Raw genomic sequence first — 19,852 nt, 5'->3', positions numbered from 1 at the left:
TCAGTGATTTGATGAACAGATTTACTTTATCCACACAATCACTGAAAATTCACCTGAAACACAGAAAATCATCAACCATGTCCTCATTGATTATAATTATGATATTTACACTTTGATTAAACCTCACATCCCTCTAACAACACATCAATTAAAATGTAGCTCTAGATTTATTAGTTTCCACAGTGAGAACAAACCTCAGTCGGTGATTTCTCTGTTAAGGCCCAAACAACAACACTTAAACACATCAACACATATTTCCAACAAACATTTAGAGCTCAGAGAAGTTTCTGTTTTCATGTGGAGAAATGTGAGTTTAGGTAAAGAAACGTCATCATGAGCAGTGATCTCCTCCACGGCTCCAGCTCCACCTCAACAAACTCAAACATCAACACAACAAGAAATGACAAGAGGTCAAAGTCCCGCCCACAATGTTTGATTGACAGGTGATCTCTGTGCAGTGCAGAGACACAACAGCAATGAGCTTTTAGCAACAAACATGGAGACTAAAGAAAGTGGTGAACTAAAATACAGATTTTAACCAACTGCACCTTCAATGATCTTTGTCTATTTCAGTTTACACAACTCTGCTGTGGCTCCAGTACCAACCCAAAATCCAACATGTAGAGGCTGAGTGAATGTGGTCTGGACTCTGCGGAGGAGAGTCATGGTTTCAGAGACGCTGTAGAAGGACAGAATACCTGCTCTGTGATCCAGGTACACTCCTACTCTGGAGGACCGAGGACTTGAGACTGGAGTCTGGGTGTTGTTGAACCAAAATGTTAAACTGTTGTTGAAACAATCTAATGCCCAAGATTTGTCATTAGATCCAAATTGGCATTCATTCCCACTCCCTGCTTTGCTGATATTCTTGTATGCGACTGCTACGGACACTCCTTCACTTCCTCTCCACTCCACCTCCCAGTAACAACGTCCAGTCAGACTCTCTCTACTCAGGACCTGAGAACGTGAAGTGAATCTGTCTGGGTGATGAGAATAAGACTGTGGTTGACTTTGTGTTGCTCTTCTATTTCCCTCAGATAATATTAGGTATCTGTTTACTGTATTTGGATCCAGTGTGATTTCCTGTGAATATCTTAAGAAGTCAGCTCTGGTCCTGGGCTCTGGTGCTGACAGTAAAACATCCACTTGAGTCTCTGTCAGTGAGATGTTTGTCCATGTGTCTCTCAGAAGGTCCTGTAGTTTATCTCTGAGCTCTGACACAGCTGCTGTCACATCCTCAAAGTGTCTGAGAGGACGGATATTGATGCTGGATGAGTGTGTAGATGGACTGAGTGCTGACAGTGAGGGTAGTTGTGTAGAAACTGGGTGTGATCCTCTGTGTGTGACAGCAGCTTCAGCTCAGCGTCTTTCCTCTTCAGCTCAGTGATCTCCTGCTCCAGCTTCTTCTGAAGCTCTTTGACTCCACTCACTTCAACTTCCTGCTGGGATCTGATCTGCTGCTTCAGCTCAGAGCTTCTTTTCTCCATGAGACGGATCAGCTGAGTGAAGATCTTCTCACTGTCCTCCACTGCTTTATCAGCAGAGCCATTGATGACCTCCACCTCCTGTTGAAGCACCTTCACATCTTTCTCTCTGTCCTGGATTCTCTGCTGGATTTTTTGTCGACTCAGCTCCAGCTCTCTCTGCCTCTCAGTCCTTTCTGCTGCAGCTGAGACTGTGTCGTGGCCTTTATGTTCATCCAGAAGGCAGACAAGACAAATACACTTTTGATCAGTGCGGCAGAAAATCTTCAATACCTCATCATGGCGAGAGCAGATGTTCTCCTGGAGCTTCTTGGAGGGCTCCACCAGCTTGTGCTTCTTTAATGGAGCTGCTTCATAGTGAGGCTGCAGGTGTTTCTCACAATAAGAGACCAGACATTGCAGACAGGACTTGACAGCTTTGAGTTTCCTCCCAGTGCAGACATCACAGGCCACATCTTCAGGTCCAGCATAGCAGTGATCAGCAGGAGCAGCTTGGAGTCCAGTCTTCTTCAGCTCCTCCACTAAAGCTGCAAACATGATGTTTTTCACCAGGACAGGCCTCGGTATGAAGTTCTTCCTACACTGAGGACAGCTGTAGATTTTCCTCCCATCCTCTTCATCCCAGTGGGTTTTAATACAGTTGAAGCAGTAGCTGTGTCCACAGGGAATAGTCACTGGATGCTTCAGTAGATCCAGACAGATGGAACAAGAGAAGGTCTCCTGGTCCAGATGAACTCCTTTCTGCGCCATTTCACCTCTCACAGACGACGACTGTCTGAGTTTCTGTTGCTCAGAAGTGAAACTAGTTTGAGCTCTGATCTAAACAACATGTGTCTCTGCAGTGAACGGGGCCTGTCAGCTCCTCCTCTTCACCACATGTTGGTTCCACCCATCTTCAAACTGTAGATCTGAAGGGGAGGGAACAAGGAAACACCTGAACAGGGTGGAAACTTTGGGACCAGCACAACAAGTTCAGGCTAAAGTCCAATTCATGGTTCGAAGGTCAATTACCAGAGATATCATACTGAACAATAAAGGTGTAAAGAAAAGTGTTGGTCACAGTTTTGCGATCAGGAGTCAGGACGTGGGTTTTGTTAAGAACAACCAGTAAAAAGTCTTTCAGCCAGTTTATCATAGTTTATCAGGTAATGTTGTAAAAGTTATCAAGTGTAGTGAACTAAAGCAACAGGTCTGTCAGCAAGATTCAGGATTGTACTGTACAAACATTCAAGGTTGAGACATAAGTGATAACAATTCATTCAACATTGCTCAACAACAAAGTGATTTAAATGTCCTGAACCATGTCGCCTCCTGCTGGTCAAACTCTGGTATTACACACACTGCTCTGTTCATTCAACAGGCACAAGAAGCAGCTGAGTCAGTATAATGTCTCTCATGTTAATTATGAACATTAAAGAAGCTGTAACACAGGACGTGACAGCAGGAGGACAGGAGATGAAAAGACAGAGACAGTCCGGCTCAATAAAAATAATTTATTTACAGTGGCATGAATCATAAATTAACGAGTAGCATTGGCAAAAGCAACATTAGAGTCGACAGCTTGCATAAAGTGGTGTGAACGTCTGGACTTTTGCATAATAAAACACTCACACTCTGGATAAACTGTACTGAACTGTGTCACCACTGAGATGTTTAATATGAACATCACAGCAGAGAGAGGATCGTTTAGAAAAAAAAATCTCTTGAACTGCAAACAGTGATCTTTGAACAGCTACACTCTCCTTCAGCGTTGACCTATTGCTCTGAAAATACCACCGAACTGGGAAATAAAACACTTCAATCAAACCGGCTTCAGGTTCAACAGACAGCTGACTTTAAACATATCCTAAAAAAAGGGGGGAAAATAAACATTTCTTAAAACTCTTTAGCAGGAAAAAAAAAAGAAGAAAATCATTTTCTCTGGATGTATTCAGTGATTATTCATACAAAGGTTTTGTCTACAAAGACGCACTAAAGCAAATGAGAAAGCATTTTCACTCTTCCAGTGTTAAACCAGGCATATCAGATCAGCACCGGATGATTAATCTCATGCTTTCTGGCCCTGATGCAGTTTGATTGTGACAAAAAAGTAAAATTAAGAATTTTAGCCAGACATTTTTATACAGGTCAGAGCAGCTTGTGCAAAATTAAAACCACTAAGATTTGAAAATGAAAGAAGAAAAAACAAAAAAACAACACAAAGTTGGAAATAAACTGGAAGTAGGAGATATTACTGTATATGTAGAACTTTACATCAATTTTCCACATACACTATCAGTGTAAGTCTCATTTGTTGAGCATTTTATCCTTTTTTAGACTGATTTAAATTTGAAAACTTTCTCCTTCTGAATTCATTAAATTCAGAAAGATATTCTAAATGTATTCAGTGTTTTAACCACAGTACAGTCCTGCATCAGGGCAAGATGCATATTAACAACATTGTTGTCATTTACAGACGACTACAGTTCAAATGGCAGCTAAACATATTACTCAGTACCCCTTTATAATCCAGAAACACTGTGGTAGTGAGGGGGAGAAAATCATTTGTGCTGCCAAAGTATTGTTGTAAATTTCCATGTCAGGTTAGCGCAGGTTGTACAGTGTCATTTCTTGGGAGGAAGTATAAAAATCCTAACAGTATGAAGTGGTAAAACACTCACTCAGCAGTGTGTGACACACATAAACCTCACAGTTATACACCACACACACAACCACAGATCTAAGGCAGTATGCTATGTCTTTAGCATCTTAAGGTACTTACATGAATTACAGTATTTTGCAATCGATAAAATATCCATCTATGAGTCAAGAAAAATCTTCAATATATATATATATATAAGTATACTGTATCAGTCAAGATCAAGAGAGAATGAGTCACCTTCATCTAAAACATTGGGAGTTACTGTACACGAGCGTTTACATCCGCTCTTGATTGCCTTGAACCCCTGCGCAGAGTTTGACATTCAGAACATTTCCATGGCTTTACGTTTTGTCTCGGAGGATTCCTCCTTAAAAATCTTTGGGGTTCTTTATGACGTGCAGCACGCTGGGGTTTAACATCACTGCACTGAGAGGTGAAAGGACACCGGGGGCAGAAAAAAACAAACTCATGTTGCAGTCGGTTTTGTGGCGTCACATTCGTCTTTCCACGTCTTTTTGTGCTCTACAGTTTTTTTTCCTGGACCAGAGGGATTCAGGAAATCCATTACAGTCATTTTTTTCCCCACAATTACAAGCATAAGACATGAGACAGAAGCAAAACGAATGAAGGGAGCACCTTTCAAATCGATGTGATCAAATTATTCCCAAAATGCTAAATGTCCAGTCTTTAAAAAGCTCCTTATGAATCTGCCTTCACCTCTGTTAGTCCGTTTACAGGTCAATACTTCATAGAGTACATAATGTCTTGTCATTCAAAGGTCACAGCTTCACCCACAGAGAGAGAGTCAACACAACAATCCCAAACGCCTTTGTATTGTCGGTAACCCTTAAATTTACAGGCCATTAATTACAAGATAATGCCAAGAAATAGCCTAGAAACAACGGCCAATTTCAAAGTAATGTCATGTGTTTTATAAAGGCAAAAGATTACATATGCTTTGAATTTTTTTGGGGGAAAGGCCAGAACTTTTCTTCACCAAGTCATTATTTCTGGGCTATTTCTACGCAATCAATCATCATTTCTTGGATATATTTCTCAACATTAGCCTACTATGAAATTGACCATTATTTCTAGGCTATTTCTGGATATTATGACGCAATTAATTGTTATTTCTTGGCTATTTCTTGACTTCTTGATCACGTAATTAACGGCCTGTAAATTAAAGGGTTACCAAATTGTCCTTCAGCACGACAGAGCTTCAGCTACGCAACAGTGACACCTGCAGGCCAGTGGGTTGCAACCACACAGACTCATTGTTTTCACCTATATCGCAGTAGCGTGGAGTTTTACCGTTAGTCATACACATCTTCTTTAGAGGCTAAGCTGCTTTTGGAGGCAGAAATAATCATGGCGCTAAAATCTCAGTGGGCAGAGCAAATGCACCGGCTACTTTAAGTCGCCATCTTAATTCAGGATGTTAGCATGCTAACATGTTGTTGATGCAAAGTTTTTGCAGCTGTTTCGTCTTAAACCAGAGATTCTTTTAAACCTAAGATGAAAAATGTTAGGATGAACCAGTTTACAGTACCAATTGACACTTCCTCATGTTAGCACTAATGGCTATGTGTCCAGAAAAGCTTTGAGCTGCATACTAAAGTAGCAAAGTTAGCTAGTTAGCTTAGCTGCACTTTCAAATTCAAAAACAGCACTAACAACGTAATTTCTTGATGTCTGCCACAAGAGAAGGAAACAAGGACATAGTATTTAAACATTTTGTTCACCTTCCTCACTGTATGTAGTCTCCTGGTTCTTTAGCTCCACCCACTGATCTTTTTTCAACCAATGAAATAATTCCTCTCTGAAACAAAAACAAAAACCAAAAAAAAAAAAAAAAACTTTGTTGGACTAAAACTCCAAACTGCTGCTTTGCTAAACCACTTAGGAGAAAAATGGTGTCATAAATCTAAGTATGTACACTATCTATACACATTCACCTTCATTCAAAAAAGTCATTAAACAGGGATACGGCTCCCCAGAAACTACAGCAGTTGAAATATATTAATTTTTAAAATCGACATCAAAATGTACCATTCTGAGAGATTTCCTTAAAGAAAGATATCCTTGATTTTCTTTTTTTTTTAAATGTCATACAAAGAATCTCTAAAATTTCTTCAAAACTATAAATACCTGTGAAATCTGTTTTTCTTTTTTTTTTCTCTTTTTTTTGTCATAAACCTTCTCATTTGACATTTTTCAGTCCGGCGCTGAAACAGAACCATAAAAAGATAAAATCCAGAGGTTTCATTTATGCTTGTCAACCATTCGCTTCTCCAGTGTCGATCTGTGACATCGTTTCAGTTTTTCACGCGGACGCTCATTCACTTGATCAGAAATCCACTGCTTCAGAGACTTGAGAGGAGTACGGTTGGAAAACATTCATCCAATCAGAGCGCATGCTAACAGCAAACACCGACAGCAGACGGGGAGATTTTACTGAATTCATCCAAGAGCTGCTACATTTAGCATGTTGTGTCAAAAAATACAGAAATATTTGGAAAATACAGGAGCTTCCTGTTTTAGACATGACATTAGTAGTTGCCCCTGATTCAGTAATGTGTTGTTTTTTTAAAGAATTTTTCATGTTATTATATTTTGTTGATTCTATGAAGCATGAGCTGCTGTTAGCTTTCAGTGAAAACCAACACTTACTCCGAGTGTATCACATTAAAAGCCCTCAAATCAGTTCTGGAAACATACTGCCTCCTTAACTTGTTCTTTTCTTTTGTTTTATTTACAGCTCAACAGCAAATAAGAATCCCCAGGATGTCTCGGAGCATTTACTTAGAGTATTACACCTTAATCTACAGTTACAGAGACAATATTTCTCTTTGTGTCCTCCCATTGTGTAATTTGCTGTTAGGATGGTTCAGATGGAAGTTTTCCTTCAACGTCTGACTTTTTTTTTTTTGCATAAAATGGTGAATCGGTGTGAACGAGGCCAAACCGAAGCAAATGCAGTTCAGAACATTTTGTGTGTGTCGTCCTCTCTCTGACTGGAGCCTCTGAGTCGGCTGGTGTGAATGAGCGAGCAGTGTTTCCATATCGCTGCCTCTTTACAGGCTGAGCAGGTGTCGGTGTCTCTTTGCACAGGTTCCTGTGTCACCCAGGTGAGGTCAGCAGAAATTCTGTAACAGACAGAAAATCAAGATTAAAGAATAAATAAATAGATATATTACAATATACACCATAGCATATGATGATGTGACGGACATAAAGACACTTATTATATACTATCAGGCTGATGGCATGGAAAAGTAAAGTTAGGTGTAGAAAAAGGACGGTAAACTTTCACTCACAGAATTTGTGTCACTGTCTTGTGTCAACATGTCCATTCCTGCCAGCTGCTCCAGGATCAGGCTGCTGTCGCTCACCTGGACCAGGAAAACAACCAAACACATGAACACAGGCAGAAAACAAAAAAACTATTCAACATGGATTTATATTTGTTTGAAAAAAGGCTGATTTAACCCTCCTGTTGTCCCCCTGGGTCAAGGAAGGAAGGAAGGAAGGAAGGACGAAGGGAAAGAAGGAAGGAAGGAAGGAAGGGAAAAACGAAGGAAAGACAGAAGGAGGGAGGGAACAGATTGGGTCAACTGGGTCAAAAAGGAAGGAAGGAAGGAAGGAAGGGGGTGAGGGAACAGATTCGTTCATGGAAGGAAGGAAGGAAGGAAGGAAGAAAAGGAGGAAAGAAGGAAGGGAAATGGGAAGGAAAGAAAGATGGAGGGAGAGGGAAAAGATCAGGTCAATTGGATCAAAAGAGGAAGGAAGAAAAAGTAAGGACGAAGGGAAGAAAGGAAGGAAGGATGGAGGAAGGGAACAGATTGGGTCAGTTTGACCCAGAAGGACAACAGGAGGGTTAATGTGAAGGTTTCTGTGTCAAATCGTCCAGTAAAACGTTATTTCTGTCTCTATGTGTGTTATTGTGATTCTAAAACACCATGAAGCAGATGTAAACACAATAATGATTAAAAATGGCGTCTCTGACCTGCTCTGTGTTCATGGAGCTCATCTGTCCTGACATCTGGCTCATGTTCCCGCCGCCGCCGCCGCCGCCGCCGCCCCCCATGACGCCCATGTTCATGTTGTTGCTGCCATTGTACATTCCTCCGTTGGGCTGTGTGGCGTACTGGGACTGGGACTGTTGGGGGTACACGCTGAAAGAAGGAGGCGACCTCTGAGTTAAAGCTACATTGTGTAGGAATTCCTCCCATCTAGCGTTGCGGTTGTATATCGCAAGCAACTCAACCGTACTTTTCATGCTGCATTCACGTGAAATTGGGCAGACGGCAGACGGACGACAGCCACTGCACGTAACAGCATAAACAAGCCTCTATGTAAACAAGTGGTCCGTCAGCACGAGGCAAAACAATACACGTGACACTATGTTGTCATGGCGATGTCGTATTGTTCTCGACACGTTCTCGACTTCTGTGACTAAAATGACGTCTGGTTTGTTAGCGACGGCCGTCTGCCCGACTGCAGGTGAATGCAGCATCAGTGTAACGCTCCATTCCTCCTCACTGCGTTACCGCGGTGACTTTTCACAGACGCCACCTCGACCTGAGCCGACAGCTCCGGTGTCTCCGCTGAGTTTCCATGGTTTCCTACCGTCACACTGCCACTGAATGTAAAAACATGGCGACACCACATGGCAGCAGCACCGAGCTTACCCGCTCCATGGAGACATGAATGATATGAACGGCTCATTCAGAGCTGAAAGGAACACTTCAGTTTGTTGATGGGGGGGATTACTGAGTAATGAAAAACAGACTTTTGAAAGGAATAATCGATTTTCCTGAATAGATAACAGGAGAAGTTTCACAATGTCCGTTTAAAGGGACAACAAGGAGTTTTGGAAAAGCGAAGCGTTTTCACACTACATTTATGAGCCTCTGCGCGCAGGCTCGACCAGCATTTCCGCTACCACTAATAATAACAAAATAACGATAGAGACAAAACGATATATTTATCGAAAATGGGCCCATTAACAAGTGTGGGTAGCGGAGATTCATCCACATTAACGTGAGACTTTTTTATAACCAAATAGAAACTCCTCGTCCCTTTAAGGCTGAGCTCAGGTCAGTCGTTTGGAAAGCTTCACGTCGTGCCGTTGTGTTCTGTTTTTTTTACCTGTTGCTGGTGGAGATGTTGGCGGGCTGCGGCCATCCGTTGAGGTCGGCGCTGGGCTGGTAGCTGGGGGGGCCTCCCTGGTGGTTGGGGCCCTGGGGCTGCGGTTGGCCCTGGCTCTGCTGCAGCATCGGGTTCTGGCCCTGCCCCATCCTGGGGGACAGCAGGGGACTCTGAGGGGTGGCCGCCCCGCACGGGAAGCCCGAGACCGGGTCCTGGTGCTGCTGCTGCTGCTGCTGTTGGCTCATTGCTGGAGAGAGAAGAAGGTGATGAGACGACATCCAAACGATAACAGGTAGTTTTTAACTGGGAGCTGCTAAATTATACAAACTCTTCTCTACTCTAAGATCCTGCCTCTCAAATCTAATAATATTTACTGTAACATCCAGTTCTTTGTATGTCGGACCATGAGGAGCGAAATCGCCATGTAGCAACCCAAAACGTAATAATTTTGGCCATTTTAAATGTAATAAAGCCAATAACTTAATAATTTGCTAATAATGTAATAAAATGTTTGCGCCAATAATGTAATAACTTTTTTTTTTGCCAATGTAATAACTATAATATATGCCGATAATATAATAATATATGTATCACTTTATTTTTCTTTATTTTCAGGGTGGAAGATGTCAATGTGTTCAATCTTGTGTGTTACAACAAGGATGTTGTCAGCCTACTACGCTTACTTCCTCTGTTTGCAAACATGTGTGAAACGGCCAAGCGAATCGCATTTTTATGAAGCATGGGAGAAGTTTGTTTCACACAGACGCAGAACTTCAAATGGTTCACAACTGTAACATCATAAACATATATACTGTATGTTTTTTTAAAATGCTAGGCCAATAACATAATAACCATTCAAAAAAGAAGTTGTTACATTATTGTCTCAAACATTTACTTACATAATTGGCTTGATTACATTTAAAATAGCCCAAATTATTACGTTTTGGGTTGCGATAAGCCAGCAAATACTTGGCTGTCAAAACTCTACTGACTCTTTGATGCCACAAACTGTGCTAGAGAAGAAAATTCTCAGAAACTAGCAATATGAAAAGTTCTAGATAAACAACAACACTTTCTTTTTTGGTCAAATGAGATGAAGAGTGAATTAATAATAGGTTTCAAACACCGAAAGAAAACAAATATCAGCAAAGAGCAGCTTTCAGTTTCACCCGTGCCACCACCAGAGCTCGTTCTCTCTCTGCATGTGGTCGATTAGTGTCCTGACTCCTGATTGGTTAACGGACAGTTCAGTCTCACATAGTTGATTTGGACAAAAACAAGTGGAAGAAAAGATTTGAATCATCCGACCCTAAGCAGCACCCAATCAGCTTGATTTCAGCAGTCGGGGGGGAAAAGACAGCGACGTTTGATCAGCACCATCACCATAACAACAACGACAACAATGACGATTGAATCTCCCACGATGCATGAACACAGACCGCTGAGACGCAGCGTCGTACTGTATACCTGAGCTGCTGAACTGGAAGGCACTGTGCTGCGATGGCGGACTCATTACCCCGCTGTAATGCCCGCCGCCTACATTTCCCATCATGCCCTGGCTAGCCAGATGGTGGCTGGGGGAGAGAGGATGAGGATGTGGATGTGGATGTGGATGAGGAGGAGAGGGCAGGCCAGTACCGTAGCTGGAGGCCGGGTAGGGGAACTGCTGCGGGTTGCCCTGCGGCAGCCGCGGGTTGGTGCCGCCCATGGGCATCGGCGTGGGCGCGGCGCCGCCGTTGGGGATGTTCTGAGTCCGCATCATCATGGCACGCTGGTGGTGCAGGTGCTGTTGCTGCTGCTGCTGTTGCTGCTGCTGCTGCTGCTGCTGCTGTTGGCGTTGGCGAAGGTGGTTGCTGAGGTACTCGCGCTGACGCTGGGCCAGCATCTGGGCGTTGAGGGTTCCCTGCAGGAGAACAGGACCAGTTATCCACAAGTTTCCGAACGTCATCTGTGCATTTCCGGTGGAATTCTACGTGTACGTTTCCATGGTTTTCAGTCGTTGTCATAGTTGCAGTAAACGCATGGATCTATTAACGCTGGCTTTCAACACGGATGTCAATTTACGTGATATCCATTGTTAAAAGCTGGTGTGATGATCCATGCGTTTTACAGATTTTCATAAAAATAAAAAAAATCCATGCATTTACCACGACTACTGAAACCATGGAAACATAAACATAAAATTCCACCGGAAGAGCAAAACCGGCTAAACTAAACAAAGCAAAACTAAACAAAAACACAACTCCGCCCACACCAGTACGTCTTCCCCAGAATGAGGGAATAAATTAGCTCCATAAAATGCTTCTTTATAAAAGAAAAATAGATATTTATATAACTGTACACGGCATCTATACAGCATGAAGACAGGGAGCACGGTGAGAAGGGAAATTATCTCTAGAAATAAGACAGATCTGGCGTTTTTGGCGTTTGGAAAAAGGTGGATAGAAGGAACCAATAACGTTGGGATACCTAATGAGGTTCCTCATTGTTGGCATGGACCAGAGCGATTGATATAATTGATATAATTGTTATATCAATCGCTCTGGCACCGACCAGTAACAATTAATTATTGTACTTGGATTTTTCCCCGACTTCACCGAGAATCAGTTGTCTTAGGTCACACAACAATCTTCACACCGTCGACGGTAAAACATCAATTAAAATGCATTTAAACGCCAGAATAAATTGAAGCGTTAAATTGTTTTTGTGTCCTTTGTTTATATGACTGGCGTGAGGCACTTTGAATGCAAACTTTGTCGCTGTCCGCCATGTTTTTGGTTATTCAGAGTTTTCAACTGGGAAAGATCCGAGTTTCAACTTGTCTTGAATGCAGCATAACAATGAAACACGCATCACACTGACTCTTCATCGCCTTTTCTTCCTCTGCACAGGCGTCGTCAAAATGTGAAGGGAAATATTTACCAAGGTGACAAACACACACTCAGTTACACAGACTGACCTGGTTTGGTACATTAGACCTTAGAGGTAGATTCATGTTGGACACTCCACTCATCTGGTTCATTGGCTGACGGTTCTGCATAGAGGAGGGAAGGAGAAGAAAGTGTGTTATTACAGTAATCAAACTTTTCTTCAGCTTGGTATTAACAGTAAAACTACCTACAGTTGGTTAAAAGTTCATCTGTGAAGTTTTCATCATGAAATAACCACATCCATATATTTCTTTTTTTTTAATTTATCTATATATCACCGCTGAATTCAACCAAAGATGGTCGAGTTCAGTTTTACTGTAAACGTGTAGCAGTGACAAAACAAAGATATTTTGCATCATAAAACTACAGAAACTCTAAATTTAGAGACTTTAGGAGGATTGGTGCACCATTGCTCAGCTTTTCAAATCAAACTCTGCACGATGATTTCAACATAATAAAAAAGAAGCACATCTGAATGACTCATTTACAAAGGATGAGAGTTTAACTTTAACTCTTCCTCCAGACTGTGACTCCACCCTCTCCCCGCAGGCTCCAACAGAAATGTGAAAAGATGGAGGTAGTGAAAAAGTTTTGAATCACAGTCAAAATACTGGTGAGTTTTACCTCGTATTGTCCAGCAGGGGGCAGCGCAGACTTCACCGTGGTAACGGTGCCGCTCGGACTACACTCAGCTACTGTGGTTAATGATTTTTCGATATGTAACAACTAGTGTTTTACGAGGTGAGTGAAAATATGAAGCCAGGAAGGAACTTGTAACGAATAAATAAAAGTGCATAACGACACGCAGAGTGTTCGTCATGACAACATGGAGGTGCGGTGCACACGGGCAGAAAGAGGAACATTATGAGGAAATGGGCTCTTCAAAGAGACTCTGCTGCGTTGACTGCCAGTTACATAAGGTAATGTACAGTCAAGCTATCACCTTTATGCATTAATGTATGGTTTTAATATGTGTGTGTGTGTGTGTGTGTGTGTTGCCTATGCACGACATGTGTGTTCACTGTGAAGTGTCTCAGCAGCAGGGAACTGCTGATGGAGGCACAACGCTGCAACATGCCTGTTCCTTTCTGCTGCTGCTGCTGCTGCTTGGTTTAAACTCAGTGAACCTTGTTGGCATCACTGTCTGCTCTGTTGCATCACACCAAGTGAGCAAAAAATAAAAAATAAAATAAAAAAATCAGAGTTTTTGAGTCTAGTCTGCAAAAACAAGAGGCCTGCTGTGTTTTTGTTTGCACAGTATCTTGTCTATCAGAAAGTGAAAAACTGGATGTGACCGTCTATCCCGTCAAAACACGACATTCCTGGTTTTGAGCTGGATAAACATCCAGGAGTGATGTAACAGGCGTCACCTACCAGCTGGGCCTGCAGTCGGTGCTGCAGCTGGAGCCTCATGTTGTTGGGCTGAGGCGGCACAACTGGGTTCGGCCCCCCCGGTCTCATCCCCGCCGGCCGGGGCATCCTCATCATCGGGGGGTAACCGGCCGGCGCCATCCTCTGCGGCCCCATGTGGCCGTGGAAGCCGCCGTCGGTGGGGATGCCGCCGTAGCCGGGCTGGCCGCCGTAGTGTTGGCTGTACTGGGGAGGCTTCATGCTGGGGGCGGGGTCCGAGGAGCCGAGGTACTGGTCTTGGTCTGACATGGGACCCTGCAGAGCAGTGAGATGAGGAAATTAGTTTAAAGGAACAGATCAAACTTTTCGGTCTGAGGGTCTAATGTTGCTGAAACTTCCCAAATTTGCCTCTTCCTGAAATCCCCCCAAAAAACAATGGGATACGTTTTAATACTGCTTTAAAGGGATAGTTCAACATTTTGGCAAATTGGCCCATTGCCATAATCCCTATAGTCATAGCAGTAGGTTCGTTACCTTTAATTGTCGGTGCAAGCTATTTTTAGAACGGCGGAGCAGAGCCGTGAGCTGCTCAGAGCTACGCTACGGAGGCTCATGGGATTTCTTGGTTTCCCTCATCAAACTCATCAAATACACAATCCAACAACTCCAAAACGCTCTGGTGGACAAGTTGTGACCTGCACATTCACCACGCTATGAGATAATAACAGAACGTTACCAGACAGAGTTGTTTTAGAGGTAAATTCATGCAAAACAGCTGATGCACGTTGAGCAAAAACAATCATTATTTTAATTATTAACGTTATTGTGCTTTATAGCTCAATCCAACTCTCTTAGATTCCAATGTTCACTTTCAGAGTGAGGGTCATAAATCGTTTGTTTGGCACAGACGTGTGCTCATCCACGATCAGAGAGAAGCAGCTTCCTGTTTTCACCGTCATTCAGATGTAACAGCGAGCTCGTTCTGCTTTTGTGCATCGTAAGAACTGAAATTTGGATATGCAGAATAGCTTGGGGCCTGTTATCCTTCTTTGTGAGTGGCTGAAGGTTTATTGAACATGTATTATTAGTTTAGGTCATTATTAAGGCAACATCATTAGAAATTCCCCCCCACAATAAATAAATACATAAATAAAAATAATAGATAATAAATGAACTGACCATGTTCGTCCTCACCTGTCCGGCCAGCGTGGGGATTCCCAGCATCTTGTCGATCTCCTCCAGGCCCTCGTAGTCCTTCAGCACCGAGCACAGCTGGTTCAGCAGGGCGCCTTCGTCGGGCGGGCCCTCGTGGCCCGAGCCGCAGCATCCCATCCCGTCCTCCTGGGGGACGCCGTACGGAGGCCTGAGAGAGAGAGAGAGAGACGCTGGCTGTTACCATCAGGACTCGAGACTCAAGGGCCACGGGTTCGATACCCTCTTTTTATTTCATCAGCTTCTTCAGGATGAAATGACGGTTTTACCGGCTTTGGTTTCCATAGTGATCCATCATCATTCGGTCGGGCCATGGCGCAGTCTGATTGGGCGGAACTTGTTGCTGAGGGTAGGGGGGCGTTGCCATCTCCATCTCTGAGAAGGAAAAAAAACAAGTGTTGATGACTTTCTATCCTTCCTACTAACTGTAAATTGTACATTTGTGAATATTATATATATCTTTTTAATTTTAATTTTATTTTAGACACATTCAAAATAAATTCATTCATTAATTCCTTCTATTTTTATATTTATTCTATTTAAAAAAAAAATCTTATTTAATTCTACTCCTATTCTGCTTTTTATTTTCGTAATATTTATATATTTCGATTGATTTTCTTTTTATTCAGGAGTTTTATTTGCAACAAAGAAAACTTTCCTTCTGGGGATCAATAAAGTATTTATGATTCTGATTCCTTCCTTCCTTCCTTCCTTCCTTCCTTCCTTCCTCCCTCCCTCCCTCCCTCCTCACCGTTGCCCATCATCTGCATGTTGACCATGGCTCTGGACACAGGCGGGCCTCTTGCAGTGTTCATGTTGGGGACCATGCGACCAGGTCCGATGCCCTGGCCCATCATCGGCCCCTGGGGGCCCCAGGCCTGCTGCAGCCTGTGGATCGACCCGTTGTTCATCATGCCTGGTTCAAAAGAAAACAATTAGTTCAGTGTTTTTCAGTCACTTTTAAAGGAGACACATTCTGCCCCTTTTCCACAGATTAATATAGTTCCCAGGTGTCTTAAAGACATGTCTGTGACATGATTCGGTCAAAATCCCCCAAGGGTCAAACATCACAGATCTTTTCATCCTCTTAAAACAGCCGTGTTCAGAACGGCTGGTTTCAGTGCCTGTCCCTTTAAATGCAAATGAACCTCTGCTCACCAGGCTCCGCCCCCTCTACGGGTACCTGTACTCACAGGTAGGGGTGGTATTATGCAAATTCGAAAACTAAGTACATCATTGTCAGACAACAGGGAACAAGGGAACAGCTTGTAAAACCACATGGATTTTAGCCTGAAAATTATCGATTTTTTTGTCAATTCTCACATTTTAGGGGCCAAATATATGTTACAGAGCCTCCAGAAAGAGATATTTCCATAACACGTCCCCTTTAAGAATCAGAGGACGTCACTTCTCTTTCTGCCTCACCTGCGTCGCCCATTGCGGCCTGGTTGGTCATGCCTGCGTGACTTCCCATCATGCCTTGCTGTTGCTGCTGCTGCATCAGAGCGTAGGGGCCGTTGTTCCTGTGTTGCGGGGGGAACGGCCTGGGGGCGTTGGGGTTGGGGCCCATGCCGCCGTCCAGAGACATGCTGCGGCCTGGCGGAGCGGCTCGGCCCGGTTGGCCCGGCCGGACGCCGGCGAAACCTACCGGGACGGAGGAAGACACAACGGCGTCTTTACAGAGATTCTGTCCAACTGGACTCGTTTTAAAGGGATAGTTCACCCAAAATTGAAATTTCACTCATTATCTACTCACCCTCATGTCGACTAAGGGCTGGGAGAAGTTTCAGAGTCCTCCGTGGCTTCTCTGAGTTACAGGGGGTCTCGGCGTAGCAGTGCATGTCCATATAACGGTTGCAAATGGATACAATGGTCTTCGTAACAAAAAGACACACCAAAAAAAACACCATGTTTTTGTTACGAAGACAGTTGGTATCCATTTGCAACCGTTATATTGACTCAGATAAACCACGGAGGACTCTTAAACTTTTCCCAGCCCTTAGTCGACATGAGGGTGTGTAGATAGAGTGAAATTTCAATTTTGGGTGAACTATCCCTTTAAGACGCATAAACCTTCAGGCCAACGGAGTGGGTCTGACGTACCTGCGGGGCTGACGGGGGGGAAGGCTCTGTGCTGGCCGGGGGGGCTGCCACCGGCGCCGCCGGCACCACCGCTGCCATCGGCCATCTGCAGGATGTCGCTGATGATGGTCTGTTTGTCCACGGAGGAACCGGGCGGCACAGAGGATGAAGAGGAGGATGAGGAGGAGGACGGTCCTTTGGCCGGTTGCTGGCCTCCGAACAGCTGCTGCTGCTGCTGCTGGCCGCCGCTCCGCAGGTCCTCCAGCAGGTCGTCCAGCTCACTGGTCTGGAATCAGCAAAAAAACACAAGGTTTGGAAATGAGACCAACATCAGAACCAGAACCAGTCGGCTGCTACATGACTATGGACTTGACTGTAAAAGAATTCAACCATTAAAAACTTCAATACCTCAATGTTAACTCAAGTCTTTTTTAGGTTTTGTTTTATTTTTAGTAATTTTTTTGTCCAGATGATTCTAATAGTGACAACTTTCTGTTTATGGCAGTGTTTTTCAACCTTGGGGTTGGGACCCCTCGTGGGGTCGCCTGGAATTCAAATAGGGTTGCATGATATTTCTACTAATTGACTAATTATTATTCTTTTTAAAAAAACACCACACTGTATGCTATACTTTCACTTTATTAAAATCGAGTTCAAATAAAATGCAACATAAAAAATCTGAGCTGGTGCATCTTGATTGACGGGGTCGCCAGAAATTTGTGATATCAAAATGGGGTCATGGGCCAAAAAAGGTTGAGAACCACTGGTTTATGGTGACTTGTCCCTTTTTATACTCTACTCACCTGATAATCACACACAGCTTGCAGTGATTCATCACCTTGCTTCTAATTGGTTAATTTTGTTTGTGTGTTGTCCATTTAAGGTTTTTTTTCCACTCAATGCCTTAACTCCGCCTGACGAAGATCGTATCGACCGAAACGTTGCTTTGTCCAGGATTAAAGACCCTATGCAGGTGAACAGTTGTGCAGGAATTTCTTCTGTTCTTAACCATTAAAAACTTGAAGTGAATGTTTCAGTATCCACTAACACACGAGGACGGATTTTCAACTTGCACCTGATGCTTCATCCAAACAGTTCTGCTGTGATCAAACAAAACTTTCTATTCCTGCTGCCGGGGACTGGGCTTCGAATGTCACAGAGAAAAGTGAAAGTAAAACGCAGCTTCTTAGGTGATGAAGCCATTTTTGCCAAATAACGATTTTAAAAAAAGGGGAAGCTTTACATTCAGAAAAAAAGAAGAAAACAAAACGAAACCATTTCAAGTTCTATTGGAGGGTTTCCTCAGAAGTTCCTCAGATGGATTTTCCACACAGAAATATCTAATAATCCTGCTTATATTTATATAAATGTGTATGTATATGTAATGTATATAATGTGAACATTAATGTTTCTGCTGTGGATCAAGAGTGAGACCAAAGAACAAAGAAAAAATAAAACTAAACCTAAGATGTGAATGTATATAATGAACATGTAAACGTGTAGAATCACTTCTGATGACAACTTTGAAAGAAACTGAGAACTCCCCGCGGTGTAATTTAACCTGTCACACACACCCACACCCACACTTACACACACACTAACACACACACACCACTGACAGGGACGGTTTCCTGCGGCCGTTGGACAGATGAATAGAGGAGGACCTAAAAATAAACTGCCGGCACTAATGAGGTCATGTGTGATGTACAATAAGACAGAGTCACAGCTCTGTTTAGACCGAGCACACACACACACATACACACACACACACACACACACACACACACACACACACACACACACACACAAAGTGACCACAATATTGCCACACATCAAGGGCATCGTCTACGAGGGACACGTCCCCCCCTCAAACCTTTTCCAAAGTCCAGTCTGTGCAGGGAGAACGTATCAGGCTCAGTACTCTGGTTGTTTGTGCAGCAGACGCAGCGAGGCCGGTGTTTGGTGCAGGAAGCGCAACCTGAACATCATGACGTCAAGGAGGCAAAATATGAAATCTATGAGCAAATAACTTTAAAGCTTTAAAGGACAATTCCGGGCAAATTCAACTCAGGGCTGTATTTTCCTGACATTTTAGGTCTAAAAGAATGAATCTGAAGATTTTCAGCTTAATTGCTCCTGTTTTGCGGTAGTTGTGTCTGTCCCCGCATCGCCACGGCAGCGATGAATGGGAGCGGATTGAAGTTCTGCTGCTTAGTCTGTTTCCAGCCCTCAAAGCCGCAATTTTTCTCCACAGACAGCGTCAGATGGCAACTCAAACATGCACCCAGAAGTTTATTTACTTCAAGCAAGCCGACATGTTTGTAAAACTAGATCTAATTCAAAGTCTCACACAAGACCCAAGTTGACTCGCTTGGTGTGTTCACGTGCAGTCGGAAGCTCCCGTTTGTGTCATACACACAGGAATATCAAACAAACCTCTTGGTACATGTCTGAGTAGCCATCTGACGCTGTCTGTGGAAAAAAAATGCAGTTTTGAGGGATGTAAACAGCCTAAGCAGCGGAACTTCAATCCGCTGCCATTCATTGCTGCCGTGGCGATGCGGGGACAGACACAACTACCGCAAAACAGGAGCGATTAAACTGAAAATCTTCAGATTCCTTCTTTTAGACCTAAAATGTTTGGAAAATACAGCCCCGAGTTGAATTTGCCCGGAATTGTCCTTTAAAAAGCAGCTGCAGACTGTGGTGTCCAGATGTTTTCAGAGACTCAGCTGCCTCTGGATGTGACTGGTGGCACCTTTAAAGTCTCTCTGGGCTTTGAACGCATCGTAGAGGAGAATGTAAAAGTCAAACCCTATGTATATCTGTCTCTATAAGTAGTAACTGAGCAGTAGTGGCGATCACTTACAGCTACACATATTTACACACAGTTACACTCATTACACACACACACACACACAGTCACATGTTCACACACAAAGCAAACGCTGTAATGAAAACGTATGAGGACACCCCGGATACACAACACACAGAGACACACA

At 43.3% G+C, this 19,852-nt stretch overlaps 1 protein-coding gene and 1 pseudogene across 7 annotated transcripts in view; both read right to left on the bottom strand.

Annotated features, from left to right (window-relative positions):
• The window catches only part of LOC146969949 (tripartite motif-containing protein 16-like), a 19,238-nt pseudogene extending 16,813 nt beyond the window's left edge, over positions 1 to 2,425 (bottom strand). Inside the window, exons 1-2 of the transcript XR_015038038.1 lie at positions 1,297 to 2,425; positions 468 to 1,254 (exon numbers count right to left, since the gene is read on the bottom strand). The product of XR_015038038.1 is annotated as a tripartite motif-containing protein 16-like (transcript). The remainder of the gene's footprint in view (positions 1 to 467; positions 1,255 to 1,296) is intronic.
• Positions 2,426 to 2,963: 538 nt separating this feature from the next.
• Positions 2,964 to 19,852, bottom strand: part of LOC146969948 (nuclear receptor coactivator 2-like) — a 67,380-nt gene continuing 50,491 nt past the window's right edge. For 2 of the 6 annotated variants that reach the window (XM_085804762.1, XM_085804763.1), the window contains 12 exons: positions 16,872 to 17,136; positions 16,194 to 16,412; positions 15,520 to 15,684; positions 15,038 to 15,143; positions 14,736 to 14,919; positions 13,581 to 13,871; positions 12,236 to 12,310; positions 10,744 to 11,179; positions 9,277 to 9,523; positions 8,132 to 8,300; positions 7,443 to 7,517; positions 2,964 to 7,271 (listed from right to left, as the gene is read on the bottom strand). In XM_085804762.1, the coding sequence (XP_085660888.1) occupies positions 7,260 to 7,271; positions 7,443 to 7,517; positions 8,132 to 8,300; positions 9,277 to 9,523; positions 10,744 to 11,179; positions 12,236 to 12,310; positions 13,581 to 13,871; positions 14,736 to 14,919; positions 15,038 to 15,143; positions 15,520 to 15,684; positions 16,194 to 16,412; positions 16,872 to 17,136 (2,244 nt within the window). In that variant the 3' untranslated portion in view covers positions 2,964 to 7,259. The remainder of the gene's footprint in view (positions 7,272 to 7,442; positions 7,518 to 8,131; positions 8,301 to 9,276; positions 9,524 to 10,743; positions 11,180 to 12,235; positions 12,311 to 13,580; positions 13,872 to 14,735; positions 14,920 to 15,037; positions 15,144 to 15,519; positions 15,685 to 16,193; positions 16,413 to 16,871; positions 17,137 to 19,852) is intronic. The other 4 variants (XM_085804766.1, XM_085804767.1, XM_085804765.1 and 1 more) reach the window with 3 other exon arrangements.

Source organism: Trachurus japonicus, chromosome 17 (assembly GCF_045865225.1).
Source record: "Trachurus japonicus isolate A0001 chromosome 17, Traja_1.0".
Taxonomy (NCBI): Eukaryota; Metazoa; Chordata; class Actinopteri; order Carangiformes; family Carangidae; genus Trachurus; species Trachurus japonicus.
This window is presented reverse-complemented; position numbering and strand designations above follow the sequence as displayed.